At 45.9% G+C, this 23,985-nt stretch overlaps 2 protein-coding genes across 4 annotated transcripts; one reads left to right on the forward strand and one right to left on the reverse strand.

The window, feature by feature from the left end:
* The first annotated feature begins 395 nt into the window (after positions 1 to 395).
* ROGDI (rogdi atypical leucine zipper) lies at positions 396 to 17,499 on the forward strand. Of its 3 annotated transcripts, none has more exons than XM_060282891.2 (11): positions 396 to 507; positions 5,538 to 5,609; positions 6,447 to 6,529; positions 8,821 to 8,875; positions 11,148 to 11,228; positions 11,356 to 11,451; positions 12,623 to 12,721; positions 14,702 to 14,815; positions 15,535 to 15,584; positions 15,831 to 15,983; positions 16,636 to 17,499. In XM_060282891.2, coding segments are annotated over exons 1-11 (849 nt in total). In that variant the 5' UTR covers positions 396 to 462; the 3' UTR covers positions 16,637 to 17,499. The 3 variants fall into 3 exon arrangements, with proteins under 3 accessions (XP_060138874.1, XP_034986760.1, XP_034986759.1); XM_035130869.3 differs by having other exon boundaries at positions 15,831 to 15,957; XM_035130868.3 differs by lacking the exon at positions 16,636 to 17,499 and having other exon boundaries at positions 15,831 to 16,175.
* A 1,540-nt stretch (positions 17,500 to 19,039) lies between these two features.
* On the reverse strand, positions 19,040 to 23,152 carry SMIM22 (small integral membrane protein 22). Its single transcript, XM_060282892.2, has 4 exons — positions 23,112 to 23,152; positions 21,148 to 21,324; positions 19,999 to 20,075; positions 19,040 to 19,296 (listed from the first exon to the last, which is right to left on the reverse strand). Exons 2-4 carry the CDS (start codon positions 21,281 to 21,283, stop codon positions 19,249 to 19,251), a joined length of 261 nt encoding a protein of 86 aa, XP_060138875.1. The 5' UTR covers positions 21,284 to 21,324; positions 23,112 to 23,152; the 3' UTR covers positions 19,040 to 19,248.
* Between the last annotated feature and the right edge of the window lie 833 nt (positions 23,153 to 23,985).

Below are 23,985 nucleotides of genomic sequence, written 5' to 3' on the forward strand. Positions count from 1 at the left end.
TTTAAAAACGTATAGATAAAACACACTATGTAGTCTCTATACCGCTACCACCCTTCTGAAATTCCGGTGAGAACTGAAGCACCACAGCTTTACCCACGACGTCCCTAACAATGCAAAATGATGACGCTCTAGCTCTTGGCACCAACCTCTATGGTAAAACTCATTTGGCATTATAACTATTAAAGGCACAGAGAGAGAGGCAACGACGTTCAGACCGGAAGTGGTTGTGAACGGGTTATTTAAAAGCCGAGGAGTGGGCGGAGCCTCGCGGAGGCGTCTAGGCAAGGCCTTTAAGAACTGGCCAATAAGAACGTCGTCTCTTGAAGCTCCTGCCCAATAAGGAGCGAAGGGGGGGAAGAGCCCGTGCTTCACGTATCGCCTCAAGTCAAGCGGTTGGGTCCGTGGAGCATCTCCGTGAGGCGGTTATCCATCTGGGTCTTGCGGACGAAAGGCGGCGCGGCTATGAGGATGGCGGCGCTGGCGAGCGCGGCCGAGCGGGCTGTACTGGTGAGAGAGCGGCTGTGGCGGCCGGCCGCGTTGCTGTTGCAGCTGCTGCTGTGTTCGGATGCGGCGGCGGCGGCGTCTCCTTCACTCTTGGCCGAGAGAAGCCGAGGCGCCTCTGTTCAGCCCTGAGGGACCGACAGCGGTTCTCTGCCTGGCTCAACCCCTTCGGTGTGGAGCGGGGCCGTGCATGACGTCATCCGCGCCGGCATCGGCTGTGCGTGACGTCACTCCACACTATCGCGGAACCGGCGCCGCCGCCGCCTCCTCCCCCTGAAATTATAATTACCTTATTTCATAATGATATTTATCATCGTCGTCGCCATCCTGAAATACGTTGTCAGCTCTTCGCCAGCACCGAGAGAGTGCTGTCGCACTCAGGTCCTGCTTGTGGGCTTCCCTATAGATGCATCTGGTTGGTCACTGGGTTAGCAGGATGGTGGACTAGATGGGACATTGGCCTGATCCAGCAGCCAGGCTCTGTTGATGTTCTTTTCCCTGCTTTCTATGAATTGCCTAAGAAAAGTGGGCTGAGAATTTCAGCTGCACATTTAAACTGCATTTAAAGGAGTCCAGCCCAAGAGTTTGTGACTTGATGCATTCTGTCTTCATGGGCAATTTGTTCACTGTTGCTGATCTCCTCTTTGAGAAATAAAATCACCCGATATACTTCCAAGGAACTCTAGGACATGATTTGGAAACCACTCATGTTAGATAAGATTTGCACCCCACTTAACAATTCCTCCAAGGAGTTCAGGGTGATGGGCAAAGTTCATTTCTTCCTGCCAGAGACCCTACTTTATTTTCCAGCATACTTGTGTGATCATGATTTCCAGAGGGTGTAGTAGAGTCTCTGCACTTGTCTTTTCTGCATTTCCTTGCCCTCTGATTCCTCCAAACGTCGTGTGTGCATATGTGCCTGTTACACAGGAGGGGTGGACTGTAGTCCACACAAGATGATGCCATAATAATTTTTTAGGCTTTAGTGTGCCATAGGCTTCTTTGGTCTTCTGAAGTAGGTTAGACAGAGCAAAAGAATGGAGCAGGGAGGGGTTGTAGCTCAGTAGCAGAGCATATGCTTTGCATGCAAATGGTCCCAATTTAGATTCCTAGTCTATCCAGGAAGGGCTGTGAGAGGCCTCTGTTTGACACATGTTGGAAATGATGCTAGACTAGGTGGACTCCTGTCCAAACCATCAGAGATGCTCTCATCCTTTGAGTTGGAGATAGTATGACTGTAGCATTTTACACTGCAAGATGTGGAAGTCATTGCTTTTTTGAAAGCTTCTTTGATGTCTTAAAGTGCTTCTTTATCAGGGCCACGTCTTCTTGCCCAGCCTGATCCTTGCTGTGCTAGTGTTCTAGTTAAATGAGTTTTTTTAAGACACGGGGCCATTAAATAAAACTATTTCCTGCACACATACAGTCCAAAAAGGTACAGTCCATCCTGCCACCTGCGGATTCTTTACCACTTCCTTCTGCTGCATGTATATGCCCAGACTCTGTCTTGCATTCCCCAAGCAGGTAGCAATAACATCAACATTAGCTTCTCCTTATTGAATTGAGCAAATAACCCCTCTTGTCCAATGTTTTCTCTCAATCACTGCCAGCCAGAGGCCACTGCCTAGAAGCAAGGTTTCATGATGATTGGGATCTCCTGTAATTGTGTCCAAAGATGTACTGCTTCTGGATGTGGAGAATCTACTTAACAAGAATTGACCAGGAGAGTTGATGGAATTATACTCTCTAAATTTGTCAGTCTCTGTTTGCTTGTGTTCATAGTTCTGCACTTTACGCCTGCATCCACAAATGTTCACAGTTCAGTTCTAGCACAATGAAACATCATTGGTTCTGTAAGGCACATGGATGGTGCAGTGGTTTTCTGCATTCCCTTCATGAATTCTTAAATGCCATTCACAGCTGTTGCTGAAAGGTCTGAATTAGAAGCAAAGTCTGTCACTTTGCTATTTGGATATTATTGTGAAAGAATGTATGTTGTTGGGGGTGGAGTATCACTGAATAGCCAGTGTGTTGCTTTACAGCTTCAGATTAAAATTGAGATTGATAGATTTGATCCTAACTGGAGCTATGAGGGTCTGAGACATGCCTCAGGTTTCTCAGGAATCTGCAAACTCTACAATGTTTTCATCTGCTGCATTAGTTACCATTGTTATCGCTTTTTCGACACCAAACACATGTCTGCATCGGTTGGCAAAAGTACTTGAAATCTTAGCATATATGGTTCTATATGCTAGGATCCACCAACAGTATTGCTGCTTTCAACTGTAAAGGTCCAGAATTTATACCATAGTAATTTGTTAATCTATTAAGGTGCCAGAATACTTCCTTTTGCTTTATCATCAATAGAAGACTTTGCTGCAGGAGAAGGGAACCTTTTTCAGCCTGAGGGTTGCATTCCTTTCCAGCGGATAGGGCTAGATGCAAAGGTGGGCCTTGAAAGTGTGAATCATGCCTTTGTGCCATACCTTGCATTCCAACATGCAAACATTTCTACACACGCACCTCCACCCTTCATCCAGACAAGCAGTTTAGGGGCACATTTCAGTTAGGGGAAAGCACTTAAGGAGGGTGTGGAGTAGAGGGCCTCCTGAGGGCCAAATAAAGATTGGCCCCACAGGCCTGGGGTTCCTCATCCCTGCTTTATATGTTTCTCCAGAGTCTTAAATATACATAAATCTAATGTGGGGGCATTTATCACTTTAGAACTGAAACAAAGCATTTATTTATTTGTGTAGGTCCCCTGTGTTGCTGATGCCAGTAAGGCTATTCTGGCCCTTAATCAAATTACTCGGGGCATTGTTTAAACAGTAGTCAAGCAACAGTTCTATGCTGCATGTTCTCAGTTCATATCACTGTGTTCATTTGAATAACACAATGTCTCCAACACCATAAGGAATGCTTCATCCTAGAGCAAGTTGTCTTAGTGGCAAAGGGTTATTCAGTTTACATGCAGCATTTGTTTGTTTGTTTGTTTTGTTTGTTTGTGAACTTGATCCTAAACAGATTCACCCTTACCCAGTGGGAGTGATTCATGGTTCATTTCCACACTTGAAGTACAGTTTTAACCTGTACAACATGACAGACTGCTGTACAGGTGGGAAACACTACATCAAGCAACCTGTGTGCATGCCCAGCATGGGAAATGTATTCCTAGCAAACTTTCATTATCAGATGAGCACTTTTAGAGGTTTCACTCAATGGTTCCAATCAGCTGTTCAATGCAGAGTATCTGGAGACATTTGTATTAAAGTAGAAATGCGTAAATGAAGAGTAACCTAACAGTTGGACCTAAGAGGTTCCCCAGAGAACATGGTTGGGTGGTGGCAGTTAAGATTTGGCTCCTACCCTGTGCCTTTCTCCTTAAAAGTAAAGGAAGACAGCCTCTTAGAAATAGATGCAAGTTAATTATTAAAGCTGTGTAGGTGCTGTCAAGCTTCAAGAGACTCTGAAAGAGTTTGTTTGTATTCATAACAGCTGGAGAAGAATGTTCAAGGTGCCCTTGGGGAGATAGTCTAACTGTGGCTCCACCGCCCCTTCTGGATCCAGCAGGGCTTCTGTTTATCTGAAGCCATGTGGTGCTTTTGGATTCTCTCCTGTGTAAACAAGTGGATTGTTGTCAGCGTTTTCCTCTTTGAACCAACCCTTTCCAGAATTATTTTGGAACATACATTGAGATGTCATTGCATGATAGGGAATGATTTTGGGGGGGGGGGGTTTCACAGTTTATTTTGTCAAAGTCGAAACCAAGTCAATAAATTGAGTGGTGGTAAGACCTTGAGTTGTGGGGAAGGGACTAGGAGGCATGCTCAGTTCAAAGCTCAGCGTTGCTGGAAGCTCCATATGTACATGTCTCTGCAACTATAATGCTCAGGGGTGATTTCTTTAGGTCAGGCATAGGCAACCTTGGCTCTCCATATGTTTTGGAACTACAACTCCCATGATCCCTAGCTAACAGGGCCAGTGGTCAGGGATCATGGGAGTTGCAGTTCCAAAACATATGGAGAGCCAAGGTTGCCTATGCCTGATTTAGGTAAATGTTGGATTTCCAAATATTTCTATTGGTATGGCCCAATTTTGCAGTAGAAAATCTAAGCTATGAATTGTGGCACTTTGATCATAAAACTGTAAAAACAACAACAACAACAAAAAGAGTAGAGCCATTGAGATTAATGGACATGTTTTAGTCCATCAGTTCTAATTTGAATAGGGCTCACAAAGAGTGGCTTTTTCTCAACAGAGAGAGCAGGACAGCAGAGGTATTGCCCTCTCAGAGTAGAACCTGATCCATCTAAACTAAGGAGACACCCCATGCCTTGCTGACTCAATAAGAGCTTGTGAAATCCCCCTCTGTGCTTGGGAAATAGAGAGGAGGAAGCAATTTTGCCATTGCCTGTGTACTCTTTCCTTCTGTGTTGATTTGAATATGAATGAAAACCCTGTAGTTTCTAGGCAAAATAAAATCATGTGAAACTTGCAAGAATGTTAAATAAAAATGTTCTGATTAACTTGCATAGTTTGCTGCCCGGGTAAGATCTTCATTTTTAAAAGTGCATGATCACAAGCATTCCAAATGTCTTTGGATAGTTTCAGCAGAATTTATTCATTTATGTGAGATGATGTGAGTGGATAGCTCAGTTGGTTAGAAGGTGGTGCTGATAACGCCAGAGTTGCAGGTTTGATCGGTGCATGCGATGGCTGCATATTCCTGCATTGCAGGGGGTTGGACTAGATCAGGGGTTAGCAAAGTTTACCTCGCCTGGGTCGGTTCACTCCAGTGGAGATCCCTTCGTGGGTCGAATCGCGCACGCCCGCGATTTCCAGCGTCTGCATCTGCGAAGACACGATTCTGAAGATCCCTTCCAACTCTACAAGTCTATGATTTTATGAATGGAGGAACAGAGAGGAGAGTAGCACAGGAGTACTAAATATCTTTTGAAAGTTCTCAGTGAATCATACTATGGAAATGTGGAGTTTTTAAATGCAGGGTTTTTAATATATATTTTCTTTCCCTGTAGGAAGAGGAGTTCAAGTGGCTTTTACGAGAGGAGGTTCATGCTGTCCTACGGCAGCTGCAAGATATTCTGAAGGTATTTACCAAAAAATGACATTTCTTCCTACTGTGTGTTTCTTTGTCTGAAGCAGTTACTGGGCATACTAGCAATCTCTCAGGCCTCTTGTTCCACTACAAAACAATTTCAAACTTGCTATGGGTTCTGGGTTTTGGTTGCTTCGGGTATATTAGCCTTTGGCAAAAATTAGTGCTGTCCATAAGCTTTGGAGCACAACTCCTGTCTGCCTCAGCCAACATAGTGCTGGCTGGACCTGATGGGAGTTGTAGTCCAAAACATTTGGAGGGTACTAGGTTGCCAAATGCTGGTCTCTACTTATGATGATACCGGAATGCGCAAGTATGGCGACCAGCCAGGGCCATGCACTAATTTCACCAGCAAAGAGCCAAATGCCAGGCCAGCTTTGTAGCAGAGATGGAAAAAGGACCCAAATTGTGTACTGCAGATTTGTCCTCTTCTCAGCCCACCCCAGTCCAGATATCAGAATTACAACTTCAGAGAGAGATTGAAAGACTTCCGCTTTTGGCGGCTATGCTGTGTTTGTTCAGGTGGATGAATGAAGATTACTTGTGGGGGGGGGTTAACTGAGCCAAGAAGTGTGTGTGTAGATAGATAGCTGTGAAGTACTTAAAGTTCATGAGATGAATAAAATTTCCCAGAAACAGGAAACTCTGGTGCCATCTGTTCAAAGTATTTAAAACAATAGAGAAGTGTGGAGGCAGGTTATACCATTGGTTTTCTTTTGTGTGAAGCAGAGTGGTCTTGCCAGTTTTCTGAGTTTCTAACCCAAGAAGAAATGTTGGGAGGCAGCTGGTGTCTGCGGCACTCATTCTTCTCTGCTTCTTTCTTGCTCAGGAGGCTTCTCATCGCTTTACTTTGCCTGTGAGCGGTTCAGAGGGACCCATCAAGCAGGAGAACTTCATTCTGGGTAGTTCAAAGTAGGTATGGGGATCTTCATGGGCAACATGATTTGCAACTGTTGTCTCCTTGTATCAGCTATAGAGGGGAGGGGAAGCAAAGCGGACTTGGCTAAGGCCAGTCAGTGGGGGGGGGGAGCCAAGTCTGGGAGCTTACATCGCCACTTCCCACCACACCATGCTGCTCATACAAAAGTTGTTTCTCAGGCAGCATCTCAGGAAGCCTCTATGAGTAAGGATTAGTAAACTATTCAGCCTCTGTCAGTGTAATTAGAAGCACACGTTGGAGCTGATATGATCTCTCTCATCCTTGCCCTTCAATAGCTCCATCCATTCTCCTTTGCTGCCTGCCCCACACTGTGTGGAATGTATTTGCTGAATGTGTAGGTGTTAGGAGCTTAGAACCTTTTACAGCCCAAGGGCCCTGTGGTCGTGGTGGGTGGTGCCAGATGCAAAAGTGGGTGGAGCCACAGATTAGTACAGTAGGCTAGATTCCAACCATGGAGAAGTTTCCACATACACATCTCTCCATCCAGGCAAGCAAGAGGCATTATCACATTCTGGCCAGGCAAAAATCCCTCAAGGAGGGTACAGAGCAGTGAGGAGTGTGGCCTGGGGAGAATCCAAAGGGCTAGACAAGAGGGATGTGGAGAGCTGTATCCTGGCCCGAGATACCCATCCTCTGGTGTATGCTGGGTCAAGTCTCCCTCCAAACACCTGCTTTAAAACCACCTTCTCTGCTTACCCTTAGGTTCATTATCCCCCTTGGTCCTCATTCCCAACGGTAGCCAAACTTTAATCGCATGTTGCAGTGCTTGCCTTCATTACTGATCCATCTGTTTGTCCTTCCTGCCCTTGGCCATTTCCCCCACTCTATTTAGATTGTAAGCTCCTTCCAAACTGCAACACCTTAAGACGTACAGTATAAATAACAAAGGCAGGTTTTTTTGCTTTGTTTTTTTAATGCCCTGGGGCTATATAGGAGAAGATGTGCTTTAAATTCTTCAAAGTGGACTACTAGAAAGGTGCAAAGCAATCAGAAAGAGGTGTGCCCCTTCCCTGGTTCTGGTCTTCAGCCTTGTTGTTTCCATAAAGGGCTGAATGCCCAAGAGGGTGGGTGGACACTTCCAAACCCACTGCTCAGGCACATGTTCAAAAACGGGCTGGGAGGGGGAGGGATGAAGAGAACTCCCATTTCCTCTAGCTGTTCCTCTGCCTATGGATATAACAGCATTGAGTTTTGAGGTAGGGCTGTGCCACAATGCTCCCCTCCCAGTTTCGCAAGCCTTATTCGGAGACCGCAAACTGGCCATTTCTCTAATTGTGAGGGGTAATACATAGTAAGAATTTGCTGCCATCATGGAGGCCTCTTACTTAAGCAATGTGGGGGTGGATGGGCAGCTTCTTTAACCTTTTTGTTGTTGTTGTTGTTGTTTTGTTGTTGTTGTTAGCACTGCTGTCTATAACAGAACAGTTCCACTCTCAGCAGCCTGAACATCTTTTTGTATCTGCAGAATGACTTGAATGCAGTGTCATTTTAGGACACTTTAGAGGAAGGAAACATGGTAATCACTATTGGTGGCTGCCATATTTTCCATCCCTCAAAATGCCCCAGAACAATGCTGCCTCCAGGTCAATTGGGGTTAAGCTAAAGCAGAGCTGGTCTGTTATCTGTGTCTCTACCACTGTTTGGTATGTTGGCATGATAAAAGTTTTTAAAAATAGAACAGAGACATTGCCCTGCCATCACATTGTAAAAATCTATTGCCTACCCATCCTAATAAACAATGAATCTGCTCTTTTTGGGGACGGAGAGCTGAACCCCTTCCTCCACCAGACTGAATGCCCACAAAATCCACCCAATCCTTTTCCCAGCTTACATCTGAAGATGATGCACTGCTACAGAGGATCTACCATACTTGGTACTTTATTGAAAACAGTGTGCATCCTGTCATCAGATCCTTAACCAATCCCAGTTTTATGGTCACATTCCTGTTGCAGAAACAAAGACGATTCATGTCTAAATAACAGAGTTTGTTTTGCTCAATCACACTTTCCGCAATTATACAAGGAGGCTGTTTGCAGTATGTTGGCAGCTGAGAGAAAACCAGGAAATGGCACAAGTATTTCTTTATGCTGTCTATTCCTGATGGTTCCACTGAGGAAGTTAGAACTGTAAATGTCTAATCACTGAACAGCACTGGCCTGCTCTTTGAACCATTTGTGTTTGCCTGCGTATATACATCCCCAAACACCCGTGAGAATTAGATGCATTTTATTATCCATGTTAACAACACTGCCTTTTATTTCAGCACCGACCAGGTGAAGGGAGTCCTGACACTTCAGGGAGATGCCTTGTGCCAGGCTGTGAGTATTTGCTCATGCAAGTTTCATGTGGTAGGGAGTGGGTACCTCCCCGATGGTGCCAGGCAGGAAAACCTCATCTCCTTCCAACACTCTTGGCATGTCAGCAGATCTCCTCTTGGGGGAATTCCAACTTATTTTTCACTTGAGCCACTATACATTTAAGTACTATGAGTTTGACCAAGCTGCGGGAGGCAGTAGAAGACAGGAGTGCCTGGCATGGTCTGGTCCATGTGGTCACGAAGAGTCGGACACGACTAAACAACACAGCAGTTTAAACAGTAGTGGCTTCTCGAGAATCCTGGGAACTGTAGTTTGTTAAAGGTGCTGAGATTTGTTAGACTACCCCCTAGTCCCCTCCCAGAGCTACAGTACCCTGAGTAGAGAGGTTGTTTGTTAAACCACTCTGGAAATCGTAGCTCTAAGAAGGGAATAGAGGCATTTCCTAACAGCTCTCAGTGCCCTTAACTACAGCTCCCATAATTATTTGGGGGAAGCTGCAACTGTTTGAAGTGGTGTAAGAATGCTGTGAACGTATGGCACAGATGCACCTCTGCCGTAATCAGATAAATAACCAACTGACTGGTATCACTTGCTCACATGAGCCTTTGCCATTTACCTTGCTGAATTGTCTTTCAAAGGCCTCAGGGACCATGAAACGCCTGCCCTGGTATTGCTGCTCAGGCTGCTCATGCACAACCTGCTGCTTTTGGTTTCCATGTCAGCAATGCAGCCAACACACCACCAGTGCCAGGCAACATACCATGCATATCTCTTAGGATTGTTAATGAGGCCTGGTTGTGGATTCCCCAGATGGTTAAGCAAACTTCTTTCAGACTCAGTTCACTATTGCTGCAATGCAGATAAACATGGCCTCTAATCCCAAAGGGGTTGGTAACAATAAATCCCAGAGAGGAATTTGACTACTTCTTCTTTTTGTCCCCCATGAACTGTAGGACTATTGCATGCTCCGAATCAGTGTTTCCCATTCTTGGGTCTCCAGCTGTTTTGGAACTACAATTCCCACCATCCCTGACCACTGGTCCTGCTAGCTAAGGAGGATGGGAGTTGTAGTCCAAAAAAAAACAGCAGGAGACCCAAGTTTGGGAAACACTGCTCTAAATAGTGCAGCGCTCACCAACCTTTTGGGGCACATTTGCAAACTGGAGAAACTGTTGCGGGCACCACACATACACACACCACCACATATTACAACCTGTTCCACTGGCTACAACAGAGTGCTGCTTTGAAGCTTAACTGTAAGGAGGGGGCCCTGTTGGGGCCAGGCAAAGCCTCTGCAGACACAGGTGCACCTGGGGGTGCCATTTCAGTAATTCCTGAAATAGCATTTTTATTTGAGAGCTTGCAGCTTCTCAAGTTCCCTACCTGCTAAACTGTGACTTCTCAGTGATTGACCCAGGAGGGGGTTGCATTTTTCTCTGCTCCCTGTTATTTGTTAACTGTTCAACCAGGCACAGCCTTTCAGTATGTTTCTGAGGCCCCTGGAAAGTCAAGCTCCTGGGCCACTGGTTATTTGAGGACTTTGCTTGTTTTTGCTGCAGTGGTTAAGGTGAGCCAGGCATTGCACAGGGCTAGCGATTTACTTGGCATCAAGTAATTCAAATAATTTGACCCCTCTCTTTAGCCAAAAAGGCCTTGAGCAGCATAGAAAGATCAATAAAAGACATGACACACAAGAGGAAAAGAACAGGGAGGGAGGGGGAAAGGAAGCTCAATCCCCAACTCTTAAAGTTACAATTTGGAAGAATTGGGCTAGCTGGAATAGAAACAATTCAGGTGGCTTGATGGAACAGCTGCCACTAGGTGACTGTTGAGGCATCTGGTTCCTCAATAGAGGTGACAAAACAACCCTTCTTCCTTGCTCTGCAGCCTGATGTAATGACTGCCACTGTTGAATTTCCCAGTTAACCAACTACTGGCTAGCAGATGCATCCAGTGTGAGGCTGAAAATGGCCATTAATGGGCTATCTGATTGTCAATCCTGAGCCCTAATACCCCATAGGCATCAAACAGAATAATGTTTTTTTGCCTGTTGACAGGAACCTCTCAGAAAAGGTGCTTTCTCCAGCTTGTTGTTCCTCCTATAGAAATGTAGCACCTGATACAGTACTTCCGGGACTCAGCATCCTGATCTCAATAATCAGAGATAGGGTGGGAGGGTCAGAGTAGTCTCTGCTAGACTTTCATTAGTAGGGAACTGCTATGAATGTATGCTGCGTGTATGCACCCTTCATCACCCCTCTCTGTTTCTCAGGATATTAACTTAAAAATGCCCAGGAATAACCAACTCCTACACTTTGCATTCCGGGATGATAAACAATGGAAACTCCAACAGGTATGATGACGGCAAACCCATCTTCTTGCATCTTATTTGTGCAGATTTTGCGTGCTTCTAGGTTCAAAACTCTTTTTGCCTGCTTTGGCCCAGCATGCTGATGGGCTGCCCTTTGTGCTTTTTCCAGATCCAGGATGCAAGGAATCATGTCAACCAAGCGATCTACCTGCTTACCAACAGAGGCGCCAATTACCAGTTCAAGACAGGATGTGAGGTCCTCAAGGTGAGAATTGTGCTTGCTTCCATTCTCCTTGGGAACAGCCATTTTTCCAGATGAGTGAACACTTCACCTGCAACTGGAACAATTGTGGGACAGAGCTGTGGCTTGACGCCAGTGACAGGATACATGTTTAGCATGCATCTGGTCCCAGATTCTGTCCTTTGCATTTCTTGTTAAAGGGCAAATGGTCATAGAACAGGGAAGGGTATCTACCTGGGACTTTGAAGAGCTGCTCCCAGAGCAGACAGCACTGGGCTAGACGGCACTACTGCTCTGGCTTAGTATGCAACCAGCAGAACTTTAAAAGGCCCTGCTGGATCAGGCCAAATGCCCATCTCATCTCCAATTAAATGACTCAAAAGATGCCCACAAGCAGGCCATGAAGGCAACAGACATCCAGTATTCAGAGGCATGACTTACCCTTACACAGAAGGGTTTTTCTTCCTTTCCACGTAGGTCACAAGAGATTTCAGACGTGTGTAATGGGAAATTAATATAGAAGGTGTAGTGATGGCCATTGACTTAGATAGATTAGATAGTAAGTAGAGCCTCCATGCTCAGAGATAGGATATCTGGCTTGTAAGAATACTGGCTTGTCCATAGCTGTTAATAGAATACTGGACTTTAATTTATTTATTGATACCATTTTTCAATCCCACCTTTCAGAATGCAAATTATTCTAAGGCTGTTTAGAAGCCCACATTTTCAAAAAGCTCAGTGAACAATATCCACACATAAAGTCATCAGGATCCTTCCCACAGGGCAATTGGTGGTAGAATCATCAGGGGGAAGAAAGGCGATAGTCCAGCTAGAGCAGGCCTTGGTGTGGTCTTACCTCCCTCCCACCTTCTCCTGGGGTTCTGCTCACAGGACAGTTGGTGGCAGGGAGATTAAAGGGACCTTTGACTTAATCCAGGAAGGCAGTTTGTTTTGGGGGCAGTTTCTTGCTAACACTCAAACGAAATGCCCCTCAGCATCAATTACGATTTGTGCATATGAAGAAAGCTCCAGGGTACTTGAGAGGCCAGGGTAGCGCTTGGTTCTTGATACACTGAAAGCCATTTTGGAGTAACATCATATGACTAAGACATTTCAGCCACATCTCTCGATCAGCCTAAATAAAATTGCAGGTTTCTCTCCTCCCTCCCTCCCTTCTTCCTCCTCTCCACACCAGTTGATGGATGCAGTGATGCTGCAGTTGACAAGAGCTCGGAATCGGCTCACCACTCCAGCTACTTTGACTCTGCCAGAAATCGCCTCTAGTGGTGTTACGGTAACTGCCTTTGTCAGTCTCTCAGGAAGGGATAAGCACGCACCTGCTCCAGCCCACTCAAATCTTTGCTAACAGTAATCTTAGTTGTGCTCTAAGAAAAGTCCAGCTTTGGGTATACTTGCATTAAACCTGCTATACTGTGTGAATGGCTTAGGTTTTAAGTTATTGGCAATAACAAGGCTACAGAAGTCAAGAAGTAGTAATAGCCACCCTCCCACCTTGGCTTTCATCCTTCTAAACTCTGAAAGTCCTACCTACAAAGTTGCCTTTGTCTCCTTAGCTTTGAGAATGTATTTCCTGGACATTATTTAAAAATTGCACATCCATGAGGACTAGAATGTTGCTTGCAACATGAAAGCTCAGGAAAACCCAATCCATTCCCTAGTAATACTTTACAAGATGTGGTAAACTGTTCAACGTTGGCAATGGGGGAGACAGGGGCAGTGGGCCCTTCTGAGGTTTTCCACCCCACAAGGAGCTGATAGCTGCTGCTAGGCGGGGGCTCCTGGCATGTTGCAGCAGACAAATTTTGCTCACAAAGTTTCCTGTGACTGCATGTGATCAGAAAAGAACTGTTACCAATAGGAGCAGAGGGACTCTGTGCCCTTGGGAGTGCAGCAGTTTTGGTGAACTGGATGTTTCTGCCTCTCATTAATATTAGCAGGTGGCCCCTGATGCTTTGATCTTTGTTTAACTCCTGAAATCTATAGGTCAGGGAGCGCCAGCCTGTCAGTGTTGACACCAAAGTTGTTGATGCAGATGGGCCAGTGGGCTTGGCCCAGTCTGGCAATTTGTATTTGCCCAGATGTCCTTAGAGATTGGGACTTTCAGAATAAGAAAAAAGATCCATCACCATCTTTGCAGCATTGATGCAACGTTTATGAAACAGTGGGTTGGTATTCCCAGGGGTGGAAGAAAGGTGGGGGCGGAACGCCCCGTGTGTCTTCACTGATGGGGGTGACATTTGGTGTGCCGCCTGCAACTCCCAAGCCTACCCCGAGCCGTTGGGGGAAGGGGGGGAGCTGTGCCGCTTTGCCGGTGGCATTCCCTTCCCTCTTCATTTTGACAGCTGGGGGAGGTTTGGGAGTTGCAGGTGGGTGGCGTGCCAAATTTCTGCCATTGGTGCACCTGAGCAGCTATCCCGCGCCTGGGAGGGCACCCTCTGCACCCCACCCCCCCTTGGAAGCGGGCCCGCCCTGGGCAGCACGGGCATAGGTTTCGCTGCTGGGTGTTCCGGTTCTCTCCTGTCCCTGCGATTGAGTGACAGGGCCTAAAAGGGAATGTTTGCTTCTCCTGACAGTACTTCAGGCCCCTCTAGGGAGACCTGCTTTACACTCTGAGAATCTTTGTCCTAGCATTGGTCTTAATTGGTGAGCTGGAACCCACAACCAAATCACGATCTGATCTAAGGTGGATCATAACAGCTGCGCCGCCACCATAGAAGTACATAGTAAAAAGTCAAGGAACGGGTCCCCAAATGCATGTTTGATTTAAAGGTGGATCAAGGGTCAGGGGAATAAATGAAGACTGTGGCGCTGTGGTTAAACCACTGAGCCTAGGGCTTGCTGATCAGAAGGTCGGCAGTTCGAATCCCTGAGACAGGGTGAGCTCCCGTTGCTTGGTCCCAGCTCCTGCCAACCTAGCAGTTCGAAAGCACATCAAAATGCAAGTAGATAAATAGGAACCGCTACAGCGGGAAGGTAAACGGCGTTTCCATGTGCTGCTCTGGTTCGCCAGAAGTGGCTTTGTCATGCTGGCCACATGACCTGGAAGCTGTACGCCGGCTCCCTCGGCCAATAATGCGAGATGAGCGCGCAACCCCAGAGTCGGTCACGACTGGACCTAATGGTCAGGGGTCCCTTTACCTTTACTGTCCTTGAGGGATACTTGTTCACAGTCCTGCATGTATTGAAACCTGGTATTTTCAATGGGTAAGAAATGAAGGGCCTTAATGATACACTGGTTTTGCTTTCCCTGCAGAAAATGTTCACTCCTGCTCTGCCTCCAGACATCCTCGTCAATTTCTACATCAACCTGAATAAGCTCTGCTTGACTGTCTATCAGCTGCATGCTCTGCAACCCAGTTCTACAAAGGTACCGGGAAGATGCTGAAAGGCTGTTTATAAAACTTCTAATATACAAATAAATAGAATGTAACCCCCAGCTCGTTCCCAGGGCAGGGATCTACTCTACTGTAATCCTACACAGGAGACATTCCTTACCACTTGGGTAGAAGGTCAGTGTTAGAGCATTGGTTCCAAATCTTAACAAAGGCGAAATATTGTTGTTAATACAGCTGAGGGTCATAAGCCATTTGTAGGTCTGACCAAGCTCCTTGATTTTAAATGTGTTGGTGGATCTTCACTGGTGATAGTTTTGGCAAAGCTGTGGATGAGGCCCAGAAGCAGCTGCTTAACATCTTTCTCCTTTGTATTTACTACCACTACTTCAAGGGAGTGTTGTGAAAGACTATTGCACAAGCTCTGAGTAGCTGGGTAAATGTTTGTGGGTTGTATCTGAGGCAAGTTCTACTCAGAGTAGAGCTGTTGAAGTGAATGGACCTGAATTAGTCATGCCCATTACTTTCACTGGATCTACTCTTGGGTAGGACTTAGTTGAAGACAACACCATATCTCTCTAATTTAAGAGTCAGGAAATGACAACAGATGCTAAGGAAGCAGAAAAAAATATTGAGACTGTAAGTACACTATTCACATCGCCTCTATAATAAAGAAAGCTTGTGGAGTCTACACAGAACAACTGTTTCCTTCTTTGAAAATCCATGGGTGGTAATTTTTTATTTCCTCCCCCAGAACTTCAGACCGGCTGGAGGGTCCATACTGCACAACCCAGGGGCCATGTTGTAAGTTGGGTTGTTTTTGTTTTTAATTGTGTATTTTGTGATTTTATATTGTGATTTTATGTTGAGACCTGCGGGTTTAGGGTGGTATACACATTTAATAAAATAAATGAATAAATACCATCACACTATGGTGAAGAAGGCCTGAGGGAACAGGGTGGAATCTTGTCTGTGTAACCTCCCTGCCCCCAGGATATATAGATATAGATATATAGATATTTCTCTTTGTCTTTGTCTCTCTCTCTGCAGTGAGTTCAACAACCAAAGATATGAAGTGAACCATGTCCACAAAGTGGAGTGTGTCGTCCCCTGGCTGAATGACGCCCTCGTTTTTTTCACGGTCTCCCTACAGCTGTGCCAGCAGCTAAAGGACAAGGTCGGGTGGTGGAAAGAGAGAACATGGTTGGCAAAGGGCATTCCTTGCTTTTGGGGTCCAGGGGAGGCTGCTGGATGTTGAAAGTATTTTGCAGCGGCAGCCAGTGTGATGCCCTACAGGCTGCTGGACTGCCGTCATCCCTGACCTTTAACTATGCTACCTGGGGCTGAGTGGGCATGTGGAGGGCACCACGTTGACTACTTCTGGTATACTTAGTGAAGTGTTAGTTCTGTATCTGATGCAGAAAAAGGAGACACTGGGGGCAAGGCAAATAGCATTGGATTGTGTGAAACTTAAAAGCATATGTCCTGCTGATGTATAGATAGTAACCCTTAGCAATGATATAGCACACTTAGAGCATTTAAACTGCTACAGGTAAGTCTATTTCAAGTAAAATGCAAAGGAAAAATAAGCCAACAGCATTGTCAAGGTAGGTTGATATTATCCCCATATTTCAGATTTGGGAGGGTGGGATGTGGAGGCTTAGAGAACCTCCAAACTTGTGACAAAAGTGAGATTTGAATTCAGGATCCCCATTCCCTGCTCATTCTTGGAGTCCACACCAATTAGCTTCTTACAGCAGGGATGGGAAACCTTAGGTTGGGGGTTTCCCAAACTGATGTCTTGAGCATGAGCATGATGCGGCTTCTGACAACCTCTCCCCCTCTTATTTTCCAGATCTCTGTGTTTTCTGGCTACTGGAACTACAGGCTCTACTGATCCTGCATCAAACAGTGGTCCATTTGCAATTTCAGCCACTCTCTCTCTCTCTCCCCCCGGGAGGAAATCATTGTATAAGCTGTGTATGTGTGAAGATTTACTGGATCCCACTGTTCATGGTGGCAGCTGGGTAGGCACCATGCCCAGTGTTGGCATCCTCATGTGTTGAATATCATTATTTATTAGCACTTTAGAAGTACACCTATTCCTTTCCAAGCTGGTGAACACTAGTCAAATCCCAACCCGCTAGCGCAGGGAATGGGGGGGGAGTCTGTGGCTCTCCAAATGTCACAGGACTGCAACTCCCATTCTCCCTGACCCACTGGCCATGCTGGCTGGGACTGGTGGGAGCTGAAGTCTAGCAAGACTTGGAGGGCCGCAGGCTCCCCCTTTCCCTGCAGTAGAGGAAAAGGTGTGATTGTGAACAGGGAAAATGAAGCCAGGGCTGGACTGTTCTGGAGGGATGACAAGAGGGACCAACTTGGTGTGTGTGGTGGGCCACAAAGAGCCATTCCTTCCTCGTCATATTTTTGGTTTGCTGTCCCTTCCATCACCGCCACCAAATCTCTTGTACCAATGTGGAATATTCATCTCTACGATTTAACCCCAGCGGCGTCGGGAACAATGTTCTTTCGGTGGGAAGCCAGAGGCACCACCTCCATCATGTCTTCCATTGAGCCATCGCTATGCCCATCTACCACTAAGCAATGCAAAACTATACATGTTTGTCTTGGTGGCAGAGTGGTCGGTTGCTGCTAAACTTGAACAAATCATTCCTTGAACTGGTCTGCTGTTGTCGTTAAATAAAAATCCCTGACCGTTGTGTTGTGTGGCTGAAGTTGCAAGCCTATGTTTTGAAGGAGACCCCAGTGATGTGTAGGAGGGAGTTAGTCGAAATGTCTTAAGTTGATACAGGATGCCTCGACTCTGCCTGTTGTTAATTATTAGATTGCTTAACAGCCCTCCACCAGAACAGGTTTCAATCATGTAGAATGCTAATTGTTTTAAACTAATTTTAATATTTCAATCAGATGAATAGCAAGGACCCTAAAAATCTCTACTGCTAAAAAAATCTCAAAGGCCAGGGTAAAGAGGCGTATCTTCAGCATATGACAAAATCTATAGAATGAAGGTGTCAGTTGCACTTTTGTAGCGGGGAATGACATGGCTTAGGGCAGGGTGGCCCAAGTGGGTTGCAAGAGTACTTTGACACAGAACCCATGGGCTGCACACTGCCTCGTTACATGGGGAAGAGGGAAGCAAGGGCAAAAGTTGAACACACACACACACACCCCATACCACCCTCGCTTTGCCTTCCCAAAGCTGGCTAAGTGAGGTGCCGGGCTTTGGGAAGGAGGCACAAGGAAGGCTCTGGCAAGAGTCCTAGAGTCATTGTGTCTCCTCAAAGCTGGGAAAGCACTAACTAAGCCTTGGGAAGGAGGACTCTAGGACACTGCCAGAGCCCCCACATATCCTTCCCAAAGCCCAGTGCCTCGCTTACCCTGCTTTGGGAAGGCAGTTTGGGGGAGGACTCAAATATTGTTGAGGACCACCAAAAAAGGCGACGAGGGCTACACATTGGACTGCTCTAGCTTAAGGGCTGCCCCAAAATCTCTCAGGACAGTAAAACAACTGAGGGGGCTCCCTCTACTGATGGTTTGTAGGGCGAGTCTCTACGGAGCCCGGTTCAAAATCAAGATGACCCAGAATGCAACTTCTGTACTACACTAATTAGAAGGCATTCATCTGTGTTCACCGCAAATTCCTTGGAACCAACTGAACCTTGAACAGTAACACTTCTCTTGCTGCTTGCCCCATCACAGCCATGTGACTTTATTACTGCAATTAGCAGTTGACTGTAAGAAACCAGGAGGATAAAGACTTCACACTGATTCAGGCTCCATTTTACAGCAAAATAAGGAAATTTCGTCACAGTGCATTGGCAGCTAACCAATGTAATTGTGGTGTAATCTTTTGTGGACTAGAGCACATTTCTCCAGACACATGAAGGGTAGGTTTCTCAGTTGGCCAAAGCATTCATGGGTGAGAAATGGTATAAGGGTGGGAGTGAGGTGTGTGTGGAGAGGAAGCAGCAGGTCTGACATTTGTATGCAGCATCTTGGATCTACACAAGAAAAGAGCATTGACCCATTCCCTGTGATGGTTGTTGAGAGTTATCCCTTTTTTACTATGCCTTTATGTGGGTCAGCCAGAAAACCCAACCAGCCGATCTTGATCTGCTCCTCCTCCAATGAAACACAAACTAGACGGCTTAAAAAAACCAACTGGGAGAGGAGTTTGCTGCCCTGTGATCCAGTGATCGAAAAGGAAAAGATACCAAACCATAGACTCATACCTGGAATGGGTTTGACTATTCAGTTTAATATGCAATCAGATGTGGGCTAAATATTGTCACAGGTGATGCATCTCACCTCCAGTGCCTCCCTAATCATACATGCCTGCCCAGACAAGGTCCAATTTACAGTTAATTCGGTGCAGATGAGAAAATCCAGTAAAAGAACAAACATTTGGTATTCTTCCTGGTTGCTTAGGTGATCAGTCATGGCAAAGCTACAGCTCCATGCCCGGGTTAACAATGCCAACCTTTTTTCTGGGGACCTGTGTGCAGGAAAGCAAGGTTTAATTTAGAATCTCAAGCAGTAAACCATGGCAAGGGTGTGGAATGCACATTGCCCCTGTTGTCTGTGTATTTGAGCCCAGATCTGCTTCCAGCTCAAGTGATCCATTAATGCCCTATTACTTTTTTACTTCTCACATCCCAAAATCATGATGACCTCATATGCTCCCCTGCTCATTTTTTTAAACGAGATTTTTTTTAAAGGAGTTTGGTGGAGGACACCTGTTTTTTTGGGGGGAAATGCTGCCTCTTTCGCCTCTTCATTTATTTCAGGGTTTTTTTTTGGGGGGGGGGGTATGAGCATCACCAGATTTTCCTCTCTGAAATGGGTTTATTGTGGTGCCCATGATAATTACCCTGTTTCTCATATTTTAAGACATACCCACAAAATAAGCCATAGCAGGATTTTTAAGCATTCAAGGAATATAAGCCATACCCCGAAAATAAGACATAGTGATAGGCGCAGCAGCAATGCCAGCCGCGGCAGGAGGAGGAGGAAAAAAATAAGACATCCCTTGAAAATAAGCCATAGTGTGTGTGTGTTTTTTAGGAAAAAATAAATATAAGACATGTCTTATAATATGAGAAACACGGTAATTAGATTTCCAAATGTGCTCCCAGGTCCCAAAAGGTTGAGGATCCCTGCTCTTAGGTGTGGGAACGTAATACCAGAAAATGTTCACCTTCTCATATGAATCGCAATCACAGCAACAGCAAAAGCAGCGGATAAGAACAATGAGGGCCATGAAGAGAACCACACCTGGAAGACAGAAAGAATTGCTTAGAATGTTTTATTATTGTTGTTTAAAGCGTTTTCTTCCATGCTCTTCAGCCAAAATAGGCTGCTGGTGTAGCTCACAAATTTCATCAGTCCCTATTGTCTGGCTTGCAAACTAAAATACATGGTGCTTGGGAAAAAGGGGAGGAGGGGGGGGGGGAGCTCAGGCACCAGTTCTTAAAAGTTATAATGACCAACTGAGATGGAAGCAGCCTGATTGAATGGCTGCCACTAGATAATTTGAGGAAGGGTCAAAGGGAGCTGGTCTCAGAAGAGCTGATGGAATAGCTTGGATGCATCCGTTTCTGAGTTCCCTGTCTAGAAAGGGGGGGGGCAGTCCACAAAGAAGAGCTGTAGCCTGTTCTAGGACACACATTTTACAGTACTGTTAAGTGGTTCAGTGGGGACAACTTTAGTAATGTATGGAGCTCAAAATAATTCATGGAGCTCAAAGAGACATTGAGGGGGCTCCCAGCTCCAGGCACTGCTTAAACCAGGCATCCCCAAACTGTGGTCCTCCAGATGTTTTGGCCTACAACTCCCATGATCCCTAGCTAACAGGACCAGTGGTCAGGGAAGATGGGAATTGTAGTCCAAAACATCTGGAGGACCGAAGTTTGGGGGGTGCCTGGCTTAAACCCTGACCTGCTTCACTTCAGCAAGGCTGCTTTGGTTATTTAAAATTCAGTTTCTTCCAATATATATCCATAAATATTTTTGCACCACTATGGGATGGGGCCATTTGGATTTTCTGCGTCAACAACCAAAACAGCTTGAGCCATAGTGATCTGCCCAAACCGTCAAGGGACATGGGCTCAAGGTCTAGAGCAGGCATCCCCAAACTGCGGCCCTCCAGATGTTTTGGCCTACAATTCCCATGATCCCTAGCTAACAGGCCCAGTGGTCAGGGATGATGGGAATTGTAGTCCAAAACATCTGGAGGGCCAAAGTTTGGGGATGCCTGGTCTAGAGAAAAAACAATTATCAGCTGTGAAAGGCAACCGTTTTTCTTTTGTTTCCCCCCCTCATTTCCCCGTCACACCCTCCAACTTACCAATGAAAGAGAAGAAAATGACGAATGCCGCAATGTCCCAGGCACTCTGGAACATCTGCTTGCTTTCCAGTCGGCTCAATGCATCGTTGACCTGATCACTTAGCTCTTGGCCAAAATCTTTCCCCGAGGAAGCCATTCTTGGTCTTCTGTAGCCTCCTTTTTGATGTTCTGTTTTATCTGCAGATAGAGAAAAAGAAGATAAGGGAAGGGATGTAGCAGACAGGTCCCAGGTCCTAGCATCTCCTGATGGGGCTTGGAGAAACTCCCTGCCAGAAACCCCGGAGATCAACTGCCAGTCAGTGTCCACAATGCTGATCTAGATGGACCTATGGTCTGACACGGTAACTTCCTACGCTTCTATTTCGAATGGCACCATAACCAGTATAATGAGGTCTGGAAACTTACTTTAGGGGAAAGGTGGTAAGAGCATATGCTTTGCACTTTGCATACAGAACTACCCAAGTTCAATCCCCAGCATCTCAACATTTCACTGGGAATGTCCTCTGCCTGAAATCCTAGAGAGCTGCTGCCAGTCAGTGCAAGCAATACTGAGATAGATGGACCAATGGTCAAATTCAGTGTCAGTCAGCTTCCTATGTTTCTAGCAGTCTAACATATTGGAATCCTGTGTCCTTTTTGCGCTCGGGGTGGATTGTTCCCAACCCGTGTCAGTTTTGAATGTGTTTACAGTCTTTAGTCCACTCTGTCCCATTTCCTCTTTTTAAAATGAAAAATGCACAAAAACTCACGTTCTAATTGCATGCATTACCACTAAAACAGGCATTTTAGACACATTTCCCCTTGCAAAATTTGGTGTGATCCTAAGTGATGACAATTTAGGATCCCTCCCACTAAAAAAACAACCCATGAACTTCCCTTATCCCACAAAAAATAAAAAATAAACATGAGACAAAGCTCACATGTGAAATGCTTCAACACATTCAAATTCTGTATCACCACATTCCATTTTTTACTTGTTTGTCTCACACCCCATCTTTATTTAAATAATAATAATCAAATAAATTGGAACAAGAAGAGAGGGAGGGAAGGAGGGAGGGAGGGAGAGAGAGAGAGAGAAGCCTTCCCCAAACTGCTGCCCTCCAGATATTTTGAACACCAACTCCCGAGTCCAACTGGAGGATACTTTGCACTCAAACCTGGTAAAGTAACGGTAAAGATAAAGGACCCCTGGACAGTGAAGTGCAGTCAAAGGCGACTATGGGGTTGCAGAGCTCATCTCACTTTCAGGCCAAGGGAGCCAGTGTTTGTCCACAGACAGCTTTCCGGGTCATGTGGCCAGCAGGACTAAACCGCTTCTGGCACAATGGGACACTGTGACAGAATCCAGAGCACATGGAAATGCTGTTTACCTTCCTGCCACAGCAGTACCTATTTATCTACTTGCACTGGCGTTCTTTCGAACTGCTAGGTTGGCAGGAGCTGGGAGAGTGCAACAGGAGCTCACCCCGTTGCGGGGATTCGAACCATCAACCTTCCAATCAGCAAGCCCAAGAGGCTCAGTGGTGTAGACCACAGCACCACCTGCGTCCCATTTCTCAAACCTGGAGCTGCCCTTGGCTGGATTGTGCTAGCATTTCAGACTCCCATAGTGGTTACCTGACCAATTGCTGGTTTGCCAGTCAGGCCAAAAGAACGGTTCTCATACACTCATTTTTGCAGTTTTCAGGGTGCAGCAATAATAAGCAACTCCAGATAACCAAGCCTCTGGCACCTGGCACAGTGCTGTGCCCCTTAGCTTCTGTTCGGCCCCCACAGAGGCTTCCTTGTTCTACTTTGCTTCCTAGGATCTGCCAAGTCCCAACAACCACCCACAAAACCTGAGCAGAGGAAGGAGATTAACTTGGTTTAGAGAAGTAAAACAAAATTAGGAAGAGGCTTCCTCAACACAAAACGCAGAAAATCAACTGCTTTAAATGACAAGAGGCAAAACTATATATTGTTACCTGCAGGTACTCCTTCGTGAGGTTTTGCTGTTCCCTGGTTTTCAGAAGGTGTGCCACCCACTTTCACTTCCTTGTTCCTGTTTCAGCAAGTGCCCAGTCCGGTAGTTAAACTGCAGCCACCTGAGCTCAAAGAAATAGAAAACACATCCTCTTCTCCTAGCCTAGGTAGGGGATGAGGGAGAAATTAGAATCAGTTTGCATTTAAAGGCAAACCAACCTAATTCACACAGGCCAGTATCGGTTTCTCTCTGTTTTTACAACTTTTCCAAATGTAGGTTCAGTTCTCCACATTTCCACATCAGTTTGCTTTTAAAAAAAAAGCCCTGATGAAAATTCATCAGTATTTTATTGTGAATTTCTTTTCATTTTCATATTTTTTTGCACACAGTCTTGCCTAATCTGCACATTTTTGCAGAGCAAAATTTCCGCTCGTATAATGTATTTCTTAAAAAGGTAAAGGGACCCCTGACCATTAGGTCCAGTCGTGACCGACTCTGGGGTTGCGCGCTCATCTCGCATTATTGGCCGAGGGAGCCGGCGTATAGCTTCCAGGTCATGTGGCCAGCATGACAAAGCCACTTCTGGCAAACCAGAGCAGCACATGGAAACGCCGTTTACCTTCCCGCTGTAGCGGTTCCTATTTATCTACTTGCATTTTGACGTGCTTTCGAACTGCTAGGTTGGCAGGAGCTGGGACCGAGCAACGGGAGCTCACCCCGTCACAGGGATTCGAACCGCCGACCTTCTGATCAGCAAGCCCTAGGCTCAGTGGTTTAACCACAGCGCCACCTGGGCCCCATAATGTATTTCTTACTTTCACTAAATATATGAGGTTTTTTTTTCACACTTTACCCCAATATATGCATCTTTCGTA

The sequence above is a fragment of the Zootoca vivipara genome, chromosome 13, assembly GCF_965207765.1.
Source record: "Zootoca vivipara chromosome 13, rZooViv2.hap1.1, whole genome shotgun sequence".
Lineage (NCBI taxonomy): Eukaryota > Metazoa > Chordata > Lepidosauria > Squamata > Lacertidae > Zootoca > Zootoca vivipara.

Bases quoted from the DNA above. Each gene is read 5' to 3' on its own strand.
- ROGDI (XM_035130868.3), top strand. From the start codon at position 463: ATGAGGATGGCGGCGCTGGCGAGCGCGGCCGAGCGGGCTGTACTG. The intron at 8,876-11,147 runs GTGAGTATTTGC...TCTGTTTCTCAG, and splicing joins GAGATGCCTTGTGCCAGGCT to GATATTAACTTAAAAATGCC. The intron at 15,585-15,830 runs GTAAGTTGGGTT...CTCTCTCTGCAG, and splicing joins CACAACCCAGGGGCCATGTT to TGAGTTCAACAACCAAAGAT.
- SMIM22 (XM_060282892.2), bottom strand. From the start codon at position 21,283: ATGGCTTCCTCGGGGAAAGATTTTGGCCAAGAGCTAAGTGATCAGGTC. The intron at 20,076-21,147 runs GTAAGTTGGAGG...TCTGTCTTCCAG, and splicing joins CATTTTCTTCTCTTTCATTG to GTGTGGTTCTCTTCATGGCC. The intron at 19,297-19,998 runs GTGAACATTTTC...TCCTGCACACAG, and splicing joins ATTGCGATTCATATGAGAAG to GTCCCCAGAAAAAAGGTTGG.